The 19,938-nt window shown below is 45.5% G+C and overlaps 1 protein-coding gene across 1 annotated transcript; it reads right to left on the reverse strand.

Moving 5' to 3' along the window:
- Positions 3,732–5,697, reverse strand: LOC8055530 (hydroquinone glucosyltransferase). Its single transcript, XM_002462191.2, has one exon. It carries the CDS (start codon positions 5,518–5,520, stop codon positions 4,078–4,080), a length of 1,443 nt encoding a protein of 480 aa, XP_002462236.1. The 5' UTR covers positions 5,521–5,697; the 3' UTR covers positions 3,732–4,077.

Below are 19,938 nucleotides of genomic sequence, written 5' to 3' on the forward strand. Positions count from 1 at the left end.
TTTGAGCATCATATCGGTCTTGGTCAAATCTTGATCCCCTTTCCCAAGCTTCTGATATACTGCATACGGCATAATATTAATAGCAGCTCCACCATCAACTAGGATCTTGGTCATTGGCTGCCCATCAACCCTTCCTTTGAGGAACAAAGCTTTAAGATGCTGCCTCTCGTCATCGGCAGGTTTCTCAAAGATAGTCGTCATCGGATCCAGAGCCAACTGAGCTATCTGATCAGAAAATTCCAACTCATCGTCACTGGCTGGTGCAAGAAACTCCATCGGCAACATGAAGACCATGTTGACGCCTGCCGATGGACCTTCCCTCTTAGTGTCTGACGGCTGCCGACTTCCAGAGTTCTCTCCCTTGTTTAGCTCCTCTTGCCTTTCTCGTTGCAATCTCCTTTTCTGTGTCTTGGTTAATCCTCGAGGGCACCATGGAGGAAGTGGCCTTTGCCTTGCCGTCGGGCGTCGGTTCTCCCTTGACTCCATGCGATGCGTGTTAGCATCCCTGCAAAATATGAATTCATCGGGAACCCGCGCATCAGCCATTCCTTCGAGCTCCTCTTGGTTCCTGGGAAAATACTGGACACGGTCACTAAGTCTGTTGTGCCCACTGAATCTGCCCCCCAGCCGGTCATGAACTGACACCCTTCCTCTGATCGGCCCATTAGCTCGCCGTTCATCATCATGATAACGCCGATCGTTCCTATCGTACCGATCATAACCGTTGCATTCAGGGCAGTCTCTGACAGTAGGAAGCTTGATATTTTCCTCCCAACAATGGATGAAGAATGGGCAATTCCAATGATCCCTGTGCCGATTCCACTCCTGTCGGCGTCTTTCTTCTTCCCGTTGATAATCTTCCTGCTGGCGCCGATACCGATCTTCCCGTTGTTGCCATTTTTCTATGAGTTATGACGATACCAGATCGAGGAGGCCTTCCTGAGCTAGTTCCTTCCTGGACCAAGCCCTTACTTCTTGCATCGGCAGTAGTAACTTGATGCTGAGGATCTACCGATGCACTCTTCTCAGCTGTCTCCGATGTTAAGACCTTAGCCTTCCCCTTAGCATCCAACATGTTTGTCGGGAAAGGATGTTGGTCTATCTTCATCGGCTTCTGGGCTTTGGAACTGTCAAACTTGATTCTCCCTGACTCTATAGCCGATTGCAGCTGCTGTCTGAATACTTTGCACTCGTTGGTGTCATGTGAAGTTGCATTATGCCACTTGCAATATCTCATCCTCTTCAACTCTTCTGCCGATGGGATCACATGGTTAGGTGACAGTTTGATTTGACCTTCCTGAAGTAGAAAGTCAAATATCCTATCGGCCTTGGCGGTGTCAAAGGCAAACTTCTCTGGTTCCTTCTGCCCAAAAGGACAAGACATCGGCTTCTTGTTTTTTACCCACTCTGCCAAACCGATTACTGGTTCCTCATCGGAATTTGAGCTTGTTGCTTCATCAACAAATGACACTTTCTTATTCCACGCCCTCTTAGGCTCGAAAGGCTTGATGTCTTGATCAGATATCCTCTGCACCAAATGACTTAAACTTTCGAACTCCTGAGAGGCATACTTATCCCTGATATGTGGCAACAAACCCTGGAAAGCCAAATCGGCTAGCTGCCGATCATCCAGAACCAGGCTATAGCATTTATTCTTGACCTCTCGTATCCTCTGCACAAATCCCTCAACCGACTCATCATTACGTTGCCTCAACTTGACCAAGTCGGTGATCTTCTTCTCATGAACCCCCGAGAAGAAGTATTTGTGGAATTGCTTCTCTAGATCGGCCCAAGTAATTACTGAGTTGGGAGGTAATGATATGAACCAAGTAAAGGCCGATCCAGACAATGATGATGAAAATAGACGAACCCTCAATTCGTCCCTGTTACCAGCCTCTCCACATTGAATAATGAATCTGTTGACATGCTCCATGGTTGACGTGTCGTCTTGTCCGGAAAACTTTGTAAAATCCGGTACCTTGTACCGATGTGGAAGCGGGATCAAATCATACGCTGGAGGATACGGTGTCCGATAAGAATAAGTGTTGACTTTGGGTTTTATCCCAAATTGTTCCCTCATTACTTCAGCAATCTTATCGGCCCAATACGCATCGGCATCTTGCCGATGAGGCGGCTGCGGATCTGGCACTTGGTGGCGAACCTCCACGTGTCTGTTCGGGACGTGACCTGCATGGAACATTGTATTGGTCACCTGTCCTCCAATCTGCGGACCACCAAACTGCTGTCCACCGATTGGCTGTCCTCCGAGTTGCTGTCCAAAATTTATTGGCTGGTTGGGAATCCCCTGACCTTGGAACCCGGGATAGACCTGCCCTTGCTGGAACCCTGTAGTCTGATAACCCTGCTGGGGCGATTGTGGAAAGGCTTGCTGTCCAAGCCATCCATTATTAGCGTTCATCGGCATAGGTGCTGCCGATGATTGGTAATTGGGTACCGTCGTTGAATTGACATACCCCGACTGGGCCATAGGCCTCTGTTGCATCAGCATTGACTCTGCCGATGCGTTGGGCATCTGAAACATTGAATCTTGAGGATTCCCAGTATGAGGCCTTGCAGTAGTAGTTGTGGTATACCGAGGACTCTGGTTCACCGGCGCATTGGGAGGTGCCGATGTCATAGGAGTTTTGCCCCTCATGTCAGTTATTTGTGATGTTCCCGGCGTCAACTCTGGAGGCATACCATAACCCCACCAGTTGGGAGGAAGAGTCAACCCTGACATTGCCGATGCCAACATATCTGTTGTCAGTTTATGCTGCCCAACTGAAATTTGTGGGTTGGTTGCCATCGGCATAGATAGTGCACCAGTAGTCCCCAATGTACTTGGAGGGACGGCAGACTGTGCACTTGCATTCGTCAAGGCAGCCGATGGAGCCGTGACCTCTGGTGCCGTTGGCTGATGATGGGAGGGCCCCACATAATCTGGCGGGATTTGTCCTTCCTTGAAAGTTCTTGCTACGGCGTTGAAAACCGTATTAGACAGTACACCAGCTTGGTTAATCAACGCTCGATTGATGGCACTGTCAACCATATCTTGAAGCTTGCCAGGATTGGTGTCAAAGGTGACCTGCCGTGGTGCCGGCAGTGCATCTTTCTGGACCACTTCGCCGCTCCTGTTTATGCTGAAAGACCTCAGGCATTGCTGCTTGAACTCTTCCTTGGCTTGGGCAATAGCTTGCTTTTGCTCATCCTTGAGGTTGGCCTCCGTCACGGGGATGACGTTCTCTTGATCGAGGTCAGAGATCGACATGTTGATCTTGATCTTGAATCTGTCCCACTGGGCGTGCCAAAAGATGTGTTGATGCAAAACTGATCTGCAAACACAAAGGGCTAATACCCGATTCAAACGTTAAGGCGTGCCAGCCGATTTGACCTTGCTATCGGCAAAGGTGATAACTCGAATACTTTAGTCTTGACAACAGCGATGCGCCCGGATGTCACGGCTAAGAGGTACTCACGCGGAACTCGAGAACACGCCGAGCTTAAGTCGACGAATTCCTAAGAACTCGTAATAAAAAGAAAAAAGTATGACGAAGTCGTCGAAAAGTAGATGCTGGAATATGAGTAAAAACGTATGTTTGATTGATTTCTTGATTGATTATTACAAGGTCCCAGAGTTTATATTTATACCCTGCTCAAAGAGCTACAACCAGACACGATTAGAATTCGAATTCCAAATTACACGGAATCCGTATACAAAATGATGCAAATAATTAAGGAAATAATAAAACTATCCTTCGTGACAAATCGAAACTCCTACACATGACAACTTGCAGCTTCTGGACTCCTCCTTCGCATCATCGGCAATCCCCTTGCCATAGTCATCGGCAGACCTTTTTATCCAGCCATCGGCACCATATTATTGCCTGTGGACTTAGTCACATTCAACCTCTCCCTCATCGGCAACCATCCTCATCAGCAACCCGCATCGTACTGCCACCCTATCCTGACATCCTAGACACGTGCCTAAAAATGGTGTCAACACGATGATGTAAACTGTTACGATTGGCAAGCATTATTATGTCATACACATGCCCAAGCACTAACATACGGCGGCGATCACAGTCCACCAGCTGCAACGGCCGGACTTGAATGAGCACACTTCCACATGTCGACGACGGCAGCGAGCGCCTGGTAAGCTGGCCCGCCTGGTACCGCCGCCTTCAAAGCCTCCGCCTGCAGCTGGCGCGCCTTCTTCCGCGCCATGGCGCCCTTCTCCCCCACCATCAGCTCCCTCGTCACCGCGGCCACCTCCTCCCGCGGCACCACCCCGTCCTCCCGCCGGGCGCTCACTCGCAGCGCCAGGCCGACGTGCTCCAGCTTCACGGCGTTCATCCTCTGCTCGGCGAATAGCGGCCATGCCAGCACCGGCACGCCGGAGGACACCGTCTCTAGCGACGAGTTCCAGCCGCAGTGCGACAGGAACCCTCCCACGGCGCGGTGGCCCAGGATCTCCACCTGCGGTGCCCACTGCGGCACGACAAGCCCGGTGCCCCTTGTCCTCTCCGTGAACCCCTCCGGCAGGTAGCTCAGCGGGTCGCCGGCGGCGGGGCCAAAGTAGCTCCCGCAGCTGTCCTTGTCGCTGGGGAGCCGAACCACCCACAGGAACCTCTGCCCACTCGCCTCCAGCCCGGCGGCCAGCTCCGCCGTCTGCGTGCTCGACAGCGTGCCGCCGCTGCCGAAACACACGTACAAGACCGACCCGTCCGGCTGCCCGTCCAGCCACCGCATGCAGTGGTGCTCGGCGGACTTGTCGGAGTAGGAGCGGAGGAACGGGCCGACGGCGTAGGCCGGAGGGTACACGCCCTTGTCGGAAAGATCTCTGAGCGCCGCCAGAGTCTCGTGCTCCATGGCGTCCAAGGTGTGGACGATGAAGCCGTCGCCGCGGAGGTAGTCGAGGCACAGGTCGACCAGGAGGTCGTACACGGGGTTGGCACGGTCCTGGAGGGGTTCGACGAGGTCGGCACCGCGCAGCGGCAGGCACCCCGGGATGACGACGGGCTCTGGGAGGTCGCGGAACTCGCAGGTGGTTGTCCTGGCGAGCTCCGGCGTGTCGAGCAGCGACGACAGCGACATGAGGCTCGAGGTGTAGAAGACGTATCGCGGCACGCCGAGGTCTTGGGCGACGGCGAGCGCTGCTGGGCACAGCATGTCGGTCAGGAACACCGTGATGCCGGCGGGAGCGTCGAGAAGGGAGCGGAGCAGCGCGCGGAGGTGCGGGAGCGTGCGCTGGACGACGACGAGGATGCGGGTCACGATGTGCGCGTCGGCGGGGAGGTCGTCGATGGGCACCTCCGGGAGCGCGGTGGTGGAGACGACGCCCGGCGGGAGGGAGGCCAGCGCGGAAGAGTTTGTGGGCGACGAGAGGTTGGTGTAGGTGACGATCGTGGAGGTGAAGCCGTGGTGTGCGGCGAGTCGCCCGGCGAGCTCGGCCACCGGGGCGACGTGACCCACGCCGGGGCTCGTGAGCATGACGACGTGCGGTGCATGCACTTGTGACATGGTCAGCTAGCTCAACAAGCGATCACACAATGCAAGTTGCTATTATTGTTGTGTTATGGCAGTGGCGCTGGACTATGTCGTCAGTAGTAGTAGTAGTTATATATACAGCGGATGGGGAGTGATCCGGTATACTGGCAAGCGATGTGTGAAATTGTGATGCTTGTGGCACCGGTACGGTTTCATTTTATTTCTACACCGTACCGATCGCAAAGCATTGGAATCTTTCCCATATGTGTCATTATAAAAGTTCTTAACTCTGTATGGTCTACTAAAAAAATTTGGGTCACCCTAGTGACACCGGTGATCTGTGATGTTCAAAACTAAAAATTATTGAAAATAATTTGAATACCAGTTAAACTAGTGTTGATAAAAAAAAAAAGTACCCGCCGTTTTTCCGAGTGCATTCTGTCGGGCAGTCAGCAAAGAGACCGGTTTGACTAGTGCTAGGTACAAAACACTCGGTGAACACACGCACTCGACAAAGGAGCTCTTTGCCAAGTGCCGAAAACTTAGCACTCAGCAAGGAGCTCTTTACCGAGTGCCAAAGAGACTCTTTACCGAGTATCGGGAAAAGACACTTGGTAAATCCCAAGATTTGCCGAGTATCTGAAAGTGACACTCGACAAAGTCCACAGCCGTCAATGGCCAGCAGCCGCCATTAACGGCTAGTAGCCGTTGTTAACTCTTTGTCGAGTGTCAGTCGTGGACACTCAGCAAACCTGGCTCTTTTGCGGAGTGTCACTGTTGGACATTCGCAAAGCCACCATCGCAAAGACACTCGTCGTCGTCACGGTAACTTTTCTTTGCTGAGTGCCAAACCAGCACTCGACAAAGCTTTTGTCGAGTGCCCAACAAACAACACGCGACAAAGACGGTTTTGTTGATAATTTTTTTACCGAGCGCCATTTACCATGTGTGGTGCTTGACAAATCCTTTGCCAAGTGTAATATGGGTTTTGCTGAGTGTCTCAGGCACTCGACAAAGAGCCTAATTCTAGTAGTGCACTAGAGGAAAAGAAAAAAAATTAGAACTCTAACTAACTTGAGTGGCAACGCTGGTAGCAGTGCCATCGGTGATTGTGGTAGGAACTTCAATGAAATCCTACTTACAAGATCATAAAATCATCCTACTAAACTGAGATCATAAATTTGTAAAATCACACCATTTAATCAATATTTTTAACAACTATTACAGCAATACGACATTGAAAAGTTTGACGAGTCGGTGCTTAATTTAACTAAACACGAGTGCTAACTTGAGAGGAACATTTGTCATAACACTTGCACATTATGGTCATATGGCTTATATATTTCTAGTTGAGATGGATAACACTCTAAATAAGCTTTCCGTGGAGTGCAAGATTTCTCAAAATTAGAGTTTAGAGTGAAAAGTTATGACTATTTATGGTGCGGTATTCCAGATAACATTAGACCATCCAAATCAGTAGTCTAGATGCTCTGATTCTTGCTCTCATCCAGGCACTCTTATATATACATGTGAGGTGGGTTTACATTATTTGGTTAGCTCTAGATCATCTAGGATTTGTGTTTTTAACTTGAGAATTCTGGGTATCTTTTATGCCCCCATTAGGTCTAGATGATCTAGCATTTTGCAGAAATGTATCCCCACAACTCGTTATGGAGGTTATAGGTATTTATAACCCCTCACCCCTTGTCTTGTGGTAGCTCTTTCCAACCATGAAGGACACCTTCCTAGAGGCCCTTTGATCTCTATCCTCTCTCACTTTGATAGGATTCTTTGATTCTTTTGATATTTAGAGTTGGGTTGAGACATTTGGTGTGTAAGCATCCAATCCCACAAGTTAGGTGGTGAATTTTAGTGGTAAATGAAAACCATGTGATTGTAACATGTGTGTCTTGTAGGGGAAATGGATGTTAGGTCACAATGCTTGACAAGAATTTGTGACCCCTTATATTGATGCAAAGGCGATCAAGGACTCAAATTGAAGGATGATATTGTTTTAGTCTTTGAACATCCTTAAGGGGGTCGAATGCTAGTAGTTTGATCCAAGTGCCATGTGACTTTAAAGATACAAATTTGGAGAACAAATGGTCTAGAGAGCTAGTTCATGTAAACTTGAATCCATAGAATTGCTTAACTTAAATAGGAGAAAGTATGAATAAATAAGAGTTAAAACTTAAAATAGAGAAACTACATGCTTAGATGGTCTACAAGTCATAAATAATGAGCATGTTGGACAAAGTTTGTTGGTGTTCCCTTTGCCAAGGGCATTGTTCAAGTTAACAAGTCGTATGGTATGGCGAAGATGAAGAACTTGCTAGGTAAAGTTGTTTTAGTCTGATCAGAACCATTGTGTGTGCACTATTGAAATTGAGTGGACCAATGGTGCGTAGGTCTTTGTAGCGTTAGACGAGTGCTAGACATGACATCAGCTAGCTATTTTGGAGACACCGTCTGACCAGTGTATTTTGAAGGGTGCTTTATTACACCTACACTTTTCTAATGGCTCTCATCGATCTTCTACGAGTATGTGTGCTATATTAACACCTCATGGGGTTCATTTGAGTTCTCTTGACAACATGGAAACATGGTCACATATATAGAATCCAAAGAGGAGATATGTGAGAATCAACTATGTACATGCATCTTAGTCTCTAGGACCTTAATGCTCAAGTGGGAGTCAATTATTCGTATTATCTTTAGTGCTTATGAGCATCTAGGAAGTCTTAGTGACTATGGTGTATGCAAGAAGTTGTCCATCAGCCAGAGCATACAAGGTTTTGGTGACCTTCTAAAGAGATGTCAACCCTCTAAGAGATCTTGGTGTCAACAAGCGTCACGACTACTTGGCGTATGGGGTATGAGAAGACCCCTTCCTTGGTGAAGTTATGTAGTGAAGTTGATGCCAAGGTGACTAGAAGAGTTGGGCGACAGTGGTGAATCAGGGTGGCTTTTGACACTTGCATTGGTTGGTAGACGCCTTGGCAACAAGCCCAACACCATGACTGGTTAAAGCCCTAGTTTGGTTTTGGATAATTGATGAAACCCTAGTACTAACCTCTATACTAAGTGTGTGTAGACTTAATGAGGTTGGTACATGCCAAGTGATGGAGCAAGTGATGATCATGGTGATGAAAGTGATGACCACAAGATGATCAAGTGCTCAACTTGGAAAAGAAGAAAGAGAAAAACAAAACCCTATGGAGATCAAGGCAAAGGTATTGCTTAGGGTTTTGGTTTTAGTGATCAAGACACCATAGAGGGTGTGATCACATTTAGGATAGATAGCCGTACTATAAAGAGGGGAATTCTTTGGCTAAGCTCAACTATCGACATGCTTGCTCACAAAATCTAGCATGGGCTGGTTATGGCATAGAAGGCTTGGTCATGTTGGAATGAAACAATTAAACAAGCTAGTCAAGCATGATCTTGTTAGAGGCTTGAAAGATGTCACATTTGAGAAAGACAAGCTTTGTAGTGCATGTCAAGCCGAGAAACAAGTTGGCAACACTCATCCAAAGAAGAGCATCATGAGTACATGCAAGACATTTGAGTTGTTGCACATGGACTTATTTGGACCAACCACATACACAAGCATTGGTGGAAACAAGTATGGATTTGTGATAGTGGATGATTTCACAAGATACACATGGGTATTCTTTCTTAGTGACAAGAGTGATGCTTTTGCAACCTTCAAATCATTTGTCAAGAGAATACACAATGAGTTTGAAACAACCATCAAGAAAGTGAGAAGTGACAATGGAAGTGAATCCAAGAATACAAGAGTTGATGAACTTTGTGATGAATTTGGCATTAGGCATCAATTCTCGGCCAAGTACACTCCACAATCAAATGGTCTTGTTGAGAGGAAGAATAGAACCTTAATTGACATGGCAAGATCAATGTTGAGTGAGTACAATGTGAGTCATTCTTTTTGGGCCGAAGCAATCAACATGGCTTGCTACTATAGCAACCGACTCTATTGTCACCCAATGATGGAGAAGACTCCATATGAGCTCTTGAATGGAAGAAAGCCCAACATTGCATACTTTCGGGTTTTTGGTTGCAAATGCTATATATTGAAGAAAGGCACTAGATTAAGCAAATTTGAAAAGAAATGTGATGAAGGATTCTTGCTTGGTTACTCCACTACTAGCAAAGCTTATAGAGTTTGGAATTTGACTAGTGGTACTCTTGAAGAGGTGCATGATGTTGAGTTTGATGAGACCAATGGCTCTCAAGAGGAAGATGAAAATCTAGATGATGTGAGAGGAACTCAATTGGCCGATGCAATGAAGAATATGGATATTGGTGATTTAAGGCCAAGAGAGGTGATTGATGTTGAAGATGACAAAGATCAAGTGCTTCCTACCTCTAATGTGCAAGCTAGTGGTTCTCATGATCAAAATCAAGCTAGTACAAGTGGTACACAAGTGCAAGATCAACAAGCTAGTACATCATCTCATGATCAACCAAGTGCAAGCAATCAAGTGCAAATACTCCAACCAACCAACATAGCAAGAGATCATCCATTGGATCACATCATAGGTGACATTCAAAGAGGAGTGCAAACTAGATCAAGATTAGCATCATTTTGTGAGCATTTCTCCTTTGTGTCTCACATTGAGCCAAAGAAGATTGAAGAAGCATTGAGAGATGTTGATTGGATTAATGCCATGCATGAAGAGCTTAACAATTTCAAGAGAAATCAAGTATGGGAATTAGTTGAGAGACCTAGTGATCATAATATCATTGGCACTAGATGGGTCTTTCGCAACAAACAAGATCAAGATGGGATAGTTGTAAGGAACAAAGCAAGATTAGTAGCACAAGGCTATACTCAAGTTGAAGGTCTTGACTTTGGTGAAACATATGCCCCGGTTGCAAGATTGGAAGCAATTAGGATCTTGTTGGTTTATGCTTGTGCTCATAACATCAAGTTATATCAAATGGATGTGAAGAGTGCATTTCTCAATGGCTATATCAATGAAGAAGTTTATGTTGAGCAAGCACCCGAATTTGAAGATGACAAGAAACCCAACCATGTTTACAAGCTAAGAAAGGCATTGTATGGTTTGAAGCAAGCACCAAGAGCATGGTATGAGAGATTGAGAGATTTCTTACTCTCTAAAGGTTTCAAGATGGGCAAGGTTGACACCACTCTCTTCACCAAGAAGATTGGCAAGGACTTGTTTGTGTTGCAAATCTATGTTGATGATATCATATTCAGATCAACCAACCAAGAATTTTGTGAGGAGTTTGGAAATATGATGGCTAATGAGTTTGAGATGTCAATGATTGGAGAGCTTAGTTACTTCCTTGGTCTTCAAATCAAGCAATTGAATAATGGCACATTTGTGAGTCAAGGAAAGTACATAAAAGACATGCTCAAGAAGTTTGGAATGGATGATGTGAAGGGTCGAGATGGCGGACTAGAGGGGGGGTGAATAGTCCTTTCTAAAACTTATCGCGTCGGCTAACCGAAACAAATGCGGAATTAAAACTATCGGTCTAGCCAAGACTATACCCCTCTATCTAAGTTCTCTAGCACCTTGAAAAGATCCTAAACAAGCAAGCAAGGTGCTACCTTAGCAAGAGCTCACCTAACCAAATCTACAAGAAAGGTCACACAAACCTATGCAACTAGTACTTTACAAACCGGGGGAGCTCCTACACAAACTAGTGAGGCAAAGCGCACAAAGCCTAAGCTCACTAGCAAGCTCAATAACAAGGCAACTAATGCCAAATTAGAGAGCGCAACTTACTTAGTTACACAAACTAAGCAATGTGACTAACAAGGTTACACAAACCAAATTAGTCACGCAAGGGAACTACTTCTAGCTACACAAGCAAGAAGGTAACTAGCAAGCTACACAAGCTAACTAATTACAAGAGCAACTACACAAGCACAAGTATATGAATGTAAGAACAAGCTTGTGTTAGGGACTTGCAAACCAACGGGAAGAACAATGTTGACACGATGATTTTCTCCCGAGGTTCACTTGGTTGCCACCAAGCTACGTCCCCGTTGAGACAAGCTCCAAGGTTGCCGCCGGTCCTCTTGCTAGTGGTGACCCGCAAGTCACACTCTCCCACGTGGAGTGCTTACCACAAGCTCTAGCACTTGACCCGGCCGGACCACTTGTCGCTCTTCACGTCTCGCTCAACTAGAGTTGCTCTTCGCGATCCCCGCGGGGTGAGCACCGTACCCCTCACAATCTCTTCTCCGGAGCACCCCACAATCTCCTTGCGTGCTTCGACGGAGTCACAAGCCACCAAGCCGTCTAGGAGGTGGCAACCTCCAAGAGTAACAAGCACCACCGGCTTGCAACACGAACACCTAGTGCCACTCGATGCAATCTCTCAATGCAACGCACTAGAATCGCTCACTCACACAATCGGATGAACACTATCAAGCATATGTGAGTTAGAGGCTTCACTAGCACTCCCCAAGCATGGACACTAAGTCCCAAGGGTGCTCAGCACTTGCCAAGGCCGGCCACCACTTCTATTTATAGCCCCAAGGGCTAAACTAGCCGTTACCCTTCACTGCGCAAAAGTCGACCACACCGGACGCGTCCTAGTTCACACCGGACGCGTCCGGTATTGACCAGACCAGCGTCCGGTGCTCTTGACCGTTAGAAAACTAGCCATTGCCTTTGACACTGACAGGGCACCGGACGCTCACTTTTGAAATACCGGACGCGTCCGACCTCATACCGGACACCGGACGCAAACTCAGAGAGCGTCGCAAAACTTGAGCCAACACCGGTCGCAACACCGGACGCACACACCGGACGGTCCGGTGTGCACCGGACTCACACCCAGAGAGCTCTGCAAGAGGAGTTTGCACCGGACACCAACTCGGACGCGTCCTAGTTCACACCGGACGCGTCCGGTGTGCACCGGACGCAAACTCAGAGAGTTTCACCGAGAAACGAACTCACCGGACGAGACACACCGGACTCTACGCGAAAACTGTTTCCGCGTCCGGTGCCTCAACTCGGACGCGTCCGACCTCATACCGGACGCGTCCGGCTTGACAGCACTGCGCGAAACGAACTCCAACTTCTTCCCTTGCTTCCATGTGCCAACACCAAAGTGTCTCCACACTTGTGCACGAGTGTTAGCATTTTCACAAACATTTTTCCAAGGGAGTTAGCCTCTCAACTTGCCACGCCACTCGATCCTAACACGTATGCAAAGTTAGATCGCTCAAGTGGCACTAGATGACCGATATGTAAACAAGTTTGCCCCTCTTGATAGTACGGCCATCTATCCTAAATCCGGTCATAAACTTCTCTACACACCTATGACCGGTGAAATGGAAAAGCCCTAGGTTATACCTTTGCCTTGCGCTTTCCATTCCATCTCCTCCAATGTTGATGCAACACATGCACCAACCAATCACCAAATGATATGATCCACTTCATATCATCACATGACCGTATTGGTTCATCGATCTTGACCTCACTTGCTCTTCACCGTTGCCTCGGTCCATCGGCGCCAAGTCTTGCTCAAGCTTCACCGTCACACGCGGTCCCTCGCTTCAAAGCCTCCGACTTGCCCTTCACTCTTGCAACCGGTCCATCGAACCAAGCCTCATCTTGATCTTCTCCACCTTGGTCACATGACTCCATGTCATGTCTCATATGCAATGAGCTCCTCCATCATCACATCATCACCTGTGGACTAATCTCTTGTGTATCTTACATAAACACTATTAGTCCACCTAAGTTGTCACTCAATTACCAAAACCAAACAAGGACCTTTCATGATGCAAAGTCAATTAGCACTCCAATGGGAACAAATGGAAGCCTAGATAGTGACACAAGTGGAAATATGGTGGATCAAAAGTTGTATCAGTCTATGATTGGAAGCCTACTCTATGTGACCGCATCAAGACCGGATGTCATGTTTAGTGTATGCATGTGTGCAAGATTCCAAGCCTCACCAAGAGAAAGTCATTTGAAGGCGACAAAGAGAATATTGAGGTACTTGAAGCATACAAAAAATGTTGGTTTATGGTATCCCAAAGGTGCAAAGTTTGAACTTGTTGGATATTCCGATTCGGACTATGCGGGATGCAAAGTTGAAAGAAGAAGCACATCGGGCACATGTCAACTATTGGGAAGATCACTTGTCTCATGGTCATCCAAGAAGCAAAATAGTGTTGCACTATCAACCGCCAAAGCGGAGTACATTGCGGTCGGTAGTTGTTGTGCACAAATCTTATGGATGAAGGCAACATTAAAAGATTTTGGAATCAATTTCAAGCAAGTGCCATTGCTATGTGACAATGAAAGTGCCGTGAAGCTCACCAACATTCCGGTTCAACATTCAAGAACAAAGCACATAGATGTCCGCCATCATTTCATAAGAGATCATCAACAAAAAGGGGACATTTGCATTGAGAGTATAGGCACCGATGATCAACTTGCCGATATATTCACCAAGCCACTTGATGAGAAAAGGTTTTGCAAGCTAAGGAATGAATTGAACATACTTGACTTCTCAAATATGTGTTGATGCACCCCCACTATATGACATGTCTCTCCTTCGAGCAAAGCAAGGTAAAATTGTTTGACATGTCATTCATCCTATGCTAAGGACTCGCTTAGTGCATCTAGTCATTCCTTACATGTCTTAGGATCTTTCATGAAAATCAAATGAATTTGATGCTTGTATGGTACCACTATTGCTTCTATGCTTGACCTGATCTAGTGGTAGCATATGACATGTTTGTGGGCTTGCAATCCTAGTGTTTAATCTAGAATATGAGCTATAAGTGTTTAACTCAACATGGTACAAGATAACCCTTATTTGGAGGTGTGAAGAAGCTTGTTCTTGGATCAAACCGAGTTAAATATCTTAGGCAAGTAATCTAGATTGAACCAATTTGGTAAAATGATCTCACTTCACATGGTTTCACACTAACCTATCTAAAATTTGAGCTCACCTTTTGTGGTCTTTGATGACAAAGGGGGAGAGAATTTCCCAAAGATTTAAGATAGGGGAGTAACATGGTAAAAGAAGGGGATCAATTAAAATTAAAATTTTGAAGCACACAAGTAGGGGGAGCAAGCTCATAAACTTGTATGTTGCATTTGTATGTGCATCACATATGGTTGCTTGCATTTGCATTAGTTTTAGAAGCTTTCTCTCCAATGCCTTGCTTGTGTGGTATATGCTAGTTGTAAATTTGATTGATGAAATGAAGAACTAGCATGCATAGGTAGTGTAACTAGACCTTTAGTTGTTTCACAAGTGATACTAGAACAATGTTTATAATGTTGATCTCATGGGGTGTTCTAGCTTTGTGAATGTCTAGTTACTAATGGTGCTAAGGATGGTATACATTGGCAACTCCGATTGGTATCACGCTTCAAAGGTCCATTCTTTACACCTTAGCATCATTGGGTAGAAATTGACTCCTATATTACCTATTCAAGCATATGTGCAAGCTTTCAAATCCAAACTCTTCGCACATATGTAGAGGGAGTAATTGCTACCAATTTGGGTTTATGAAACTTGTCCACAACCTTTGCACATGGTAAAACGCTTGGGCAAGCAACATGAATCCAAGAAAAATTTTATTGAAAATCTTTGTAAAAAGGGTTGTCATCAATTACCAAAAAGGTGCATGCATTTAGAACCTAGTGAGCTAACTTAGCTCCTTCGAAGAAAATGATTGTGAAAATGCTAACACACGTGCACATGTTGGTTTACACATTGTGGTGTTGGCACACTTTGAGAAGGAGGTGGAGTTTGAAGGGTAGAGAGAGGATGGGTTCCTCTCTCCCTCCCGCCTCGCAAGCTCGGCGGGATTCGGCGCTTTTGAGAAAATGAAGTGCATATTTTCTATTGCGCCGGTGGGAAAATTTTGGAGAAGTCGCGGGAGTGTTCCTCACAGAGAAACACTCACCGAACGCTGGCCTTTGAGGCACCGGACGCTGTGGCTGAGCGTCCGGTGTGCTGTGCTGCTAGGGTTAAGCACCGGACGGTGAACATCGGACGCTGGGGAGCTCCTGTTCATGCGTCCGGTACTATCTGACTTCGGTCGAGTGTTTGACTGGAAGCACCGGACGCTCAGGGAGCGTCCGGTGGTTAGCGTCCGGTGTGCGGGCGTTTTGCGACCCTCTCTGCGCATGGGTCCGGTGAGCACCGGACGCTACCGGTGCTTAGCGCCCGGTGACCTGTAGGTTTGCGGAACTCTCTGCGCATGAGTCCAGTGTGCACCGGACGCGTCCGGTGCTAACTTGCTCAGCGTCCGGTGCACTGCAAGTGACCGTTAGACTTTGACATGAGCATTTCAAAAGGTGACACGTGGCTGACGTTGGAGCACCGGATGCAGGTGCTGAGCGTCCGGTGCCCCTTTAAGAGCATCCGGTGACCCCGAGTTAGACCCAGTGAGAGAGCCAACGGCTCTATTTGTTTGAGGGGTCTATAAATAGTTGTTGGCCGGCTTAGGTCTCACTCTCTTGGCATTCTTGACTACTAGACATCCTTGTGAGCCTAAGCAAACACCTCCCACTCATCTCCTTCATAGATTTTACATCTTTGTGAGATTGGGAGTGATTCCAAGTGCATTTGCTTGAGTGATTGCATCTAGTGGCACTTGGGGATCGTTCTAGCTGCGGTTTTCTTGTTACTCTTGGTGGTTGCCGCCACCTAGACGGCTTGGAGCAGCGGAGGAGCTTTGGCACGAGTTGGTGATTGTTCGTGGCCATCTCCCGGTGATTGTGAGGGATTTGTACCTTCCCCGGCGGAGAGCCGAAAGGTAACTCTAGTGGATTGCTCGTGTCATTGAGTTACCTCACTTGTGGGTTGGTTCTTGTGGTGTCCTAGTGAGGACGAGATTCGTGCTACACCTCTTAGCCACCGAACCACCAAGTGTTGGTCGACACAACGGGGACGTAGCATGTCGGCAAGCACGTGAACCTCGGGAGAAAATCGTGTGTCTTCTTTGTGTTTGTTGATTGGATTTCTCCCGGTGATTGGACTTGATTTTATTGATTGGTTCATCCCCTCTACACGTCGGTATAAAGATCAAACCATCTCTCTTACTTTCTTGCAAACTAGAGTAGCTTACATACTTGTATAGAAACTTTAGGTAGCTCTCTAGTGTAAGTAGAGACATAGCTCTTGTGTGCCTAGTGATCATATCAACTAGAATTGTTGGATAGGTGGCTTGCAAACCCCCTTTTAGAGCTAGAGCAAAAAGCTTTGCTTTGTTATTTACTAACCCCTTGCTCTAGTGAATTTGTAGAATTTTTAAGTAGGCTATTCACCCCCCCCCCCTCTAGCCATATTAGGACCTTTCAACTGGGCCAAAATATGTTGACTGGGAGCATGTCCTTGGTAGAGCTCCAACATGGACTTGGCATTGGAGTTAAAAGGCTAGTCGGTAGAAGACACATGACCACCATCATACTAGGGATGATCGATGGGCACACGATAATGATCCCCGAAAGCAGCCTTTGATTGGGCACATGGAGCGCTAGAGTGTTGTCTGGTGTATAGCCTGAGCCTATGAAACCACAAACAAACCCCTCAATGGGGATGGGATTCGAAGCAATGAAAAGGTTGCATGCTAGTCGCTTGAACCATGATAGGTTAGGTAAGTAGAGTGCCTCATGAAGGCTCTAACCAGGCGCCCTTGAGGGATTATTTGGGCCTCGCTCAGGCTTGAACTCGCCAAAGGCATCACCTAGCCTCAAAGATGGGTTGGGGACCTTCTTATCCTTCCAAAGATGTCGACCCTATGGCAAGGACCACGCGTTGGATAGGAGATCGGTCAGGAAAAATAGAATCCCCTCGCTATCATTCCTAGTGATGGGCCAGATAGAGAGAACATGAGGTGCTTGAGGGCTCTTAACGAACATCTAACATTAAGGTCATGTAAGTCCTCCACTAAACACAACCACATTGATAACTCCCAAATTGATTCTACCAATCGGTTAGGGGCTTAGGGGCAACACCTAGCGGGTGCGCTCACACGCTTCTGCTGGATGTCGATTGAAGTCTTTTAGGGCTTCGATCACCCTGAGCAACAACTAGTTTTTTTGTTGTTGTGGGGCTTCAATCAAATGAATATGACCAAGCGTATGGGATCTAAATAAAGGTTCTCACCTAGGCCCACTCAACCCCATATCACTCGGGGTTTTCGACCAAACAAGTAGGTCCTAACGATGAGGGTTCAGAGATCCCTGCTCGGGTCCTATTTGTCTCCAGAAACACTGCTAATAATCTTCCAACATGAGCATGCTGCAAAGCTAGTATCAGACACTCTGCGACAGTTTAATATAGATGATCTCATTTATGTTACGAAGAACCTCATTGATATTATAAAGACATTGTTGCATGCTAAACTCTGAGTACAGAGAAGTCTCACAGAGGGAGCGAACGGTCAAATACTTCGATATCTTGACAACGACGATACTTAGAAAGTTTCGACCATCTTCAATTTGGATAAGGACAACATTTTCAATTTCCATAAAGACCGAATCCGACACATAACTATCTAAAGCCTTATATGAACAAAAACGACCGTCTGGGTATATATCCAATAAATAATACCACTGATCCTAGCTGTAGAATGGACTTTCCAAATCAAACTCAACATTTTCTCTGTTACTCAAATTTAGATACCCATCAGGATAATCGAGTTTGAGTTTGCGTTTGAACTTGAGCTTGAAATATTACGTGATTACAATTATTATATATATGCATAACCTGCTCAGCATACATGATATCTGTTTGTAACAATTATGTTCTGATCTTCACTAGAAGATGTCAAAAGCTAGAAATCCTCCACTATCTAAAAAAGTGTGATATTTTTGTTTTGACTCGAAACTTCCATGCATGTTTTGTGGATTGGATTACGCGTGTTTCTACAGAAATTTGAGGATTCTACAGCATTTATTTCTGCAAAAGTGATTGCAGTGAATTAAAACCTTCTCCATTTCACATTATAGCTTTTTTCTGAATCAAACCTCGCTGATTCGATCAAGTAAATTTAGAAAATACATTAACAAATATAAGTTCAAATGAATGCACTAACAATTTTAAATGAAACTAGTTTGTGTTATAGATGTCATGTGTTTTTTATATTTGACTTAGAACATAACTGAAGTTACTATATAATTTTGAATGGTGTATTTCAAGCCGGATGATAGTTAGGCTTGTGCTTAGTCTAAATTATGGCCCTGTTTAGATTCATCCAACTAAAGTTTAGCTAACTAAATTTCAGCCAGCTAAATATTCTCTCGGCTAAACTTTAGCTGAGGTGTGTGGATCCTCCAGCTAATAGGCTCAGCTAAATTTTAGTTGGTCTTTTAGCTGGGCCATTTGGATTCCTAGTAGCTAAATTTAGCATGTTGAAGTTTAGTTGGTGGATCCAAATATGTCTTATACAATTTAGTTTAGCTTTGTCAAAGTCAAATGTTTCTAATTTTGATAAAATACTAATGTTTACCACATCATATTAGTTATACTAGATTTTTTTAAAAAAAAAAGTCATGACAAAAAACTTGTAAATGTTAGTATATTTTTCTAAAATAACTTGTTTTAATTCGGAACCAAGAGAGCAGTGTGTCCAAATCAATTGCGATCCCTTGCCCTTCATTGACCGTAGCGAGCTTGGTCATGAGAAAAATCTAATCGACGATCAAATCTGCGTCCCATCGGTCACACGCGCGTCTTGACTTACATGATCGAGAGAGCATGGTTATCCACTTATCCTAGACCGCTACTAACAGTGGTTATATCAGTCGTCCTATCTTTCTATTTCGTACTGATAGTAACGTATCTAGGAATATCTGAGGTACACATCTCGTTATATATATTAGAAGGCAAATGTCTTTTATTTTTTCATAAACTCGCGTGGATATATAATTCTGAACGAGTGGTTATTTCTCAGAATGATCGGTACATAAAATTTTGTGGCTCTGAAGCAAAATACAAATAAAATGAGACCTCTACATATTGATAAATAAAATAACTTAAATGTACTCATGCTACTAAGGCTTTTATAATCACTAAACTACAAGCTCCTTCACCATCACACTCACCTTGACTCATGTAGCTAGACCTGTACATAGAATTTTGTGGCCCAGAAAGCAAAGTACACTTGCTCCTATATCTAGACAAATAAAATAACTAAAATATATTTGCACCATCACACGTATGTTTACTTAGATGTCCATAGTATGGTTATCTTTAGACCGCTACTACTTTTTGAAACATAGTGGTTATATCGGACAATGTCTCCGTACTGTCTTTCTATTTCGTACTGATAGTAACAACGCTGACCTAGCTAAGTGTATTTACAAATATCTGAGGTACACATCTATATGTTAGAAGGCAAATCTCTTTTATTTTTTCAGAAACTGGCGAGAATATAAATTCTAAACGAGACATATGATTAGTTCTGAG

Source organism: Sorghum bicolor, chromosome 2 (assembly GCF_000003195.3).
Source record: "Sorghum bicolor cultivar BTx623 chromosome 2, Sorghum_bicolor_NCBIv3, whole genome shotgun sequence".
NCBI classification, from domain to species: Eukaryota; Viridiplantae; Streptophyta; class Magnoliopsida; order Poales; family Poaceae; genus Sorghum; species Sorghum bicolor.

Excerpts from the sequence above, each read along its gene's own strand:
- LOC8055530 (XM_002462191.2), bottom strand. The coding sequence starts at position 5,520 with ATGTCACAAGTGCATGCACCGCACGTCGTCATGCTCACGAGCCCCGGC.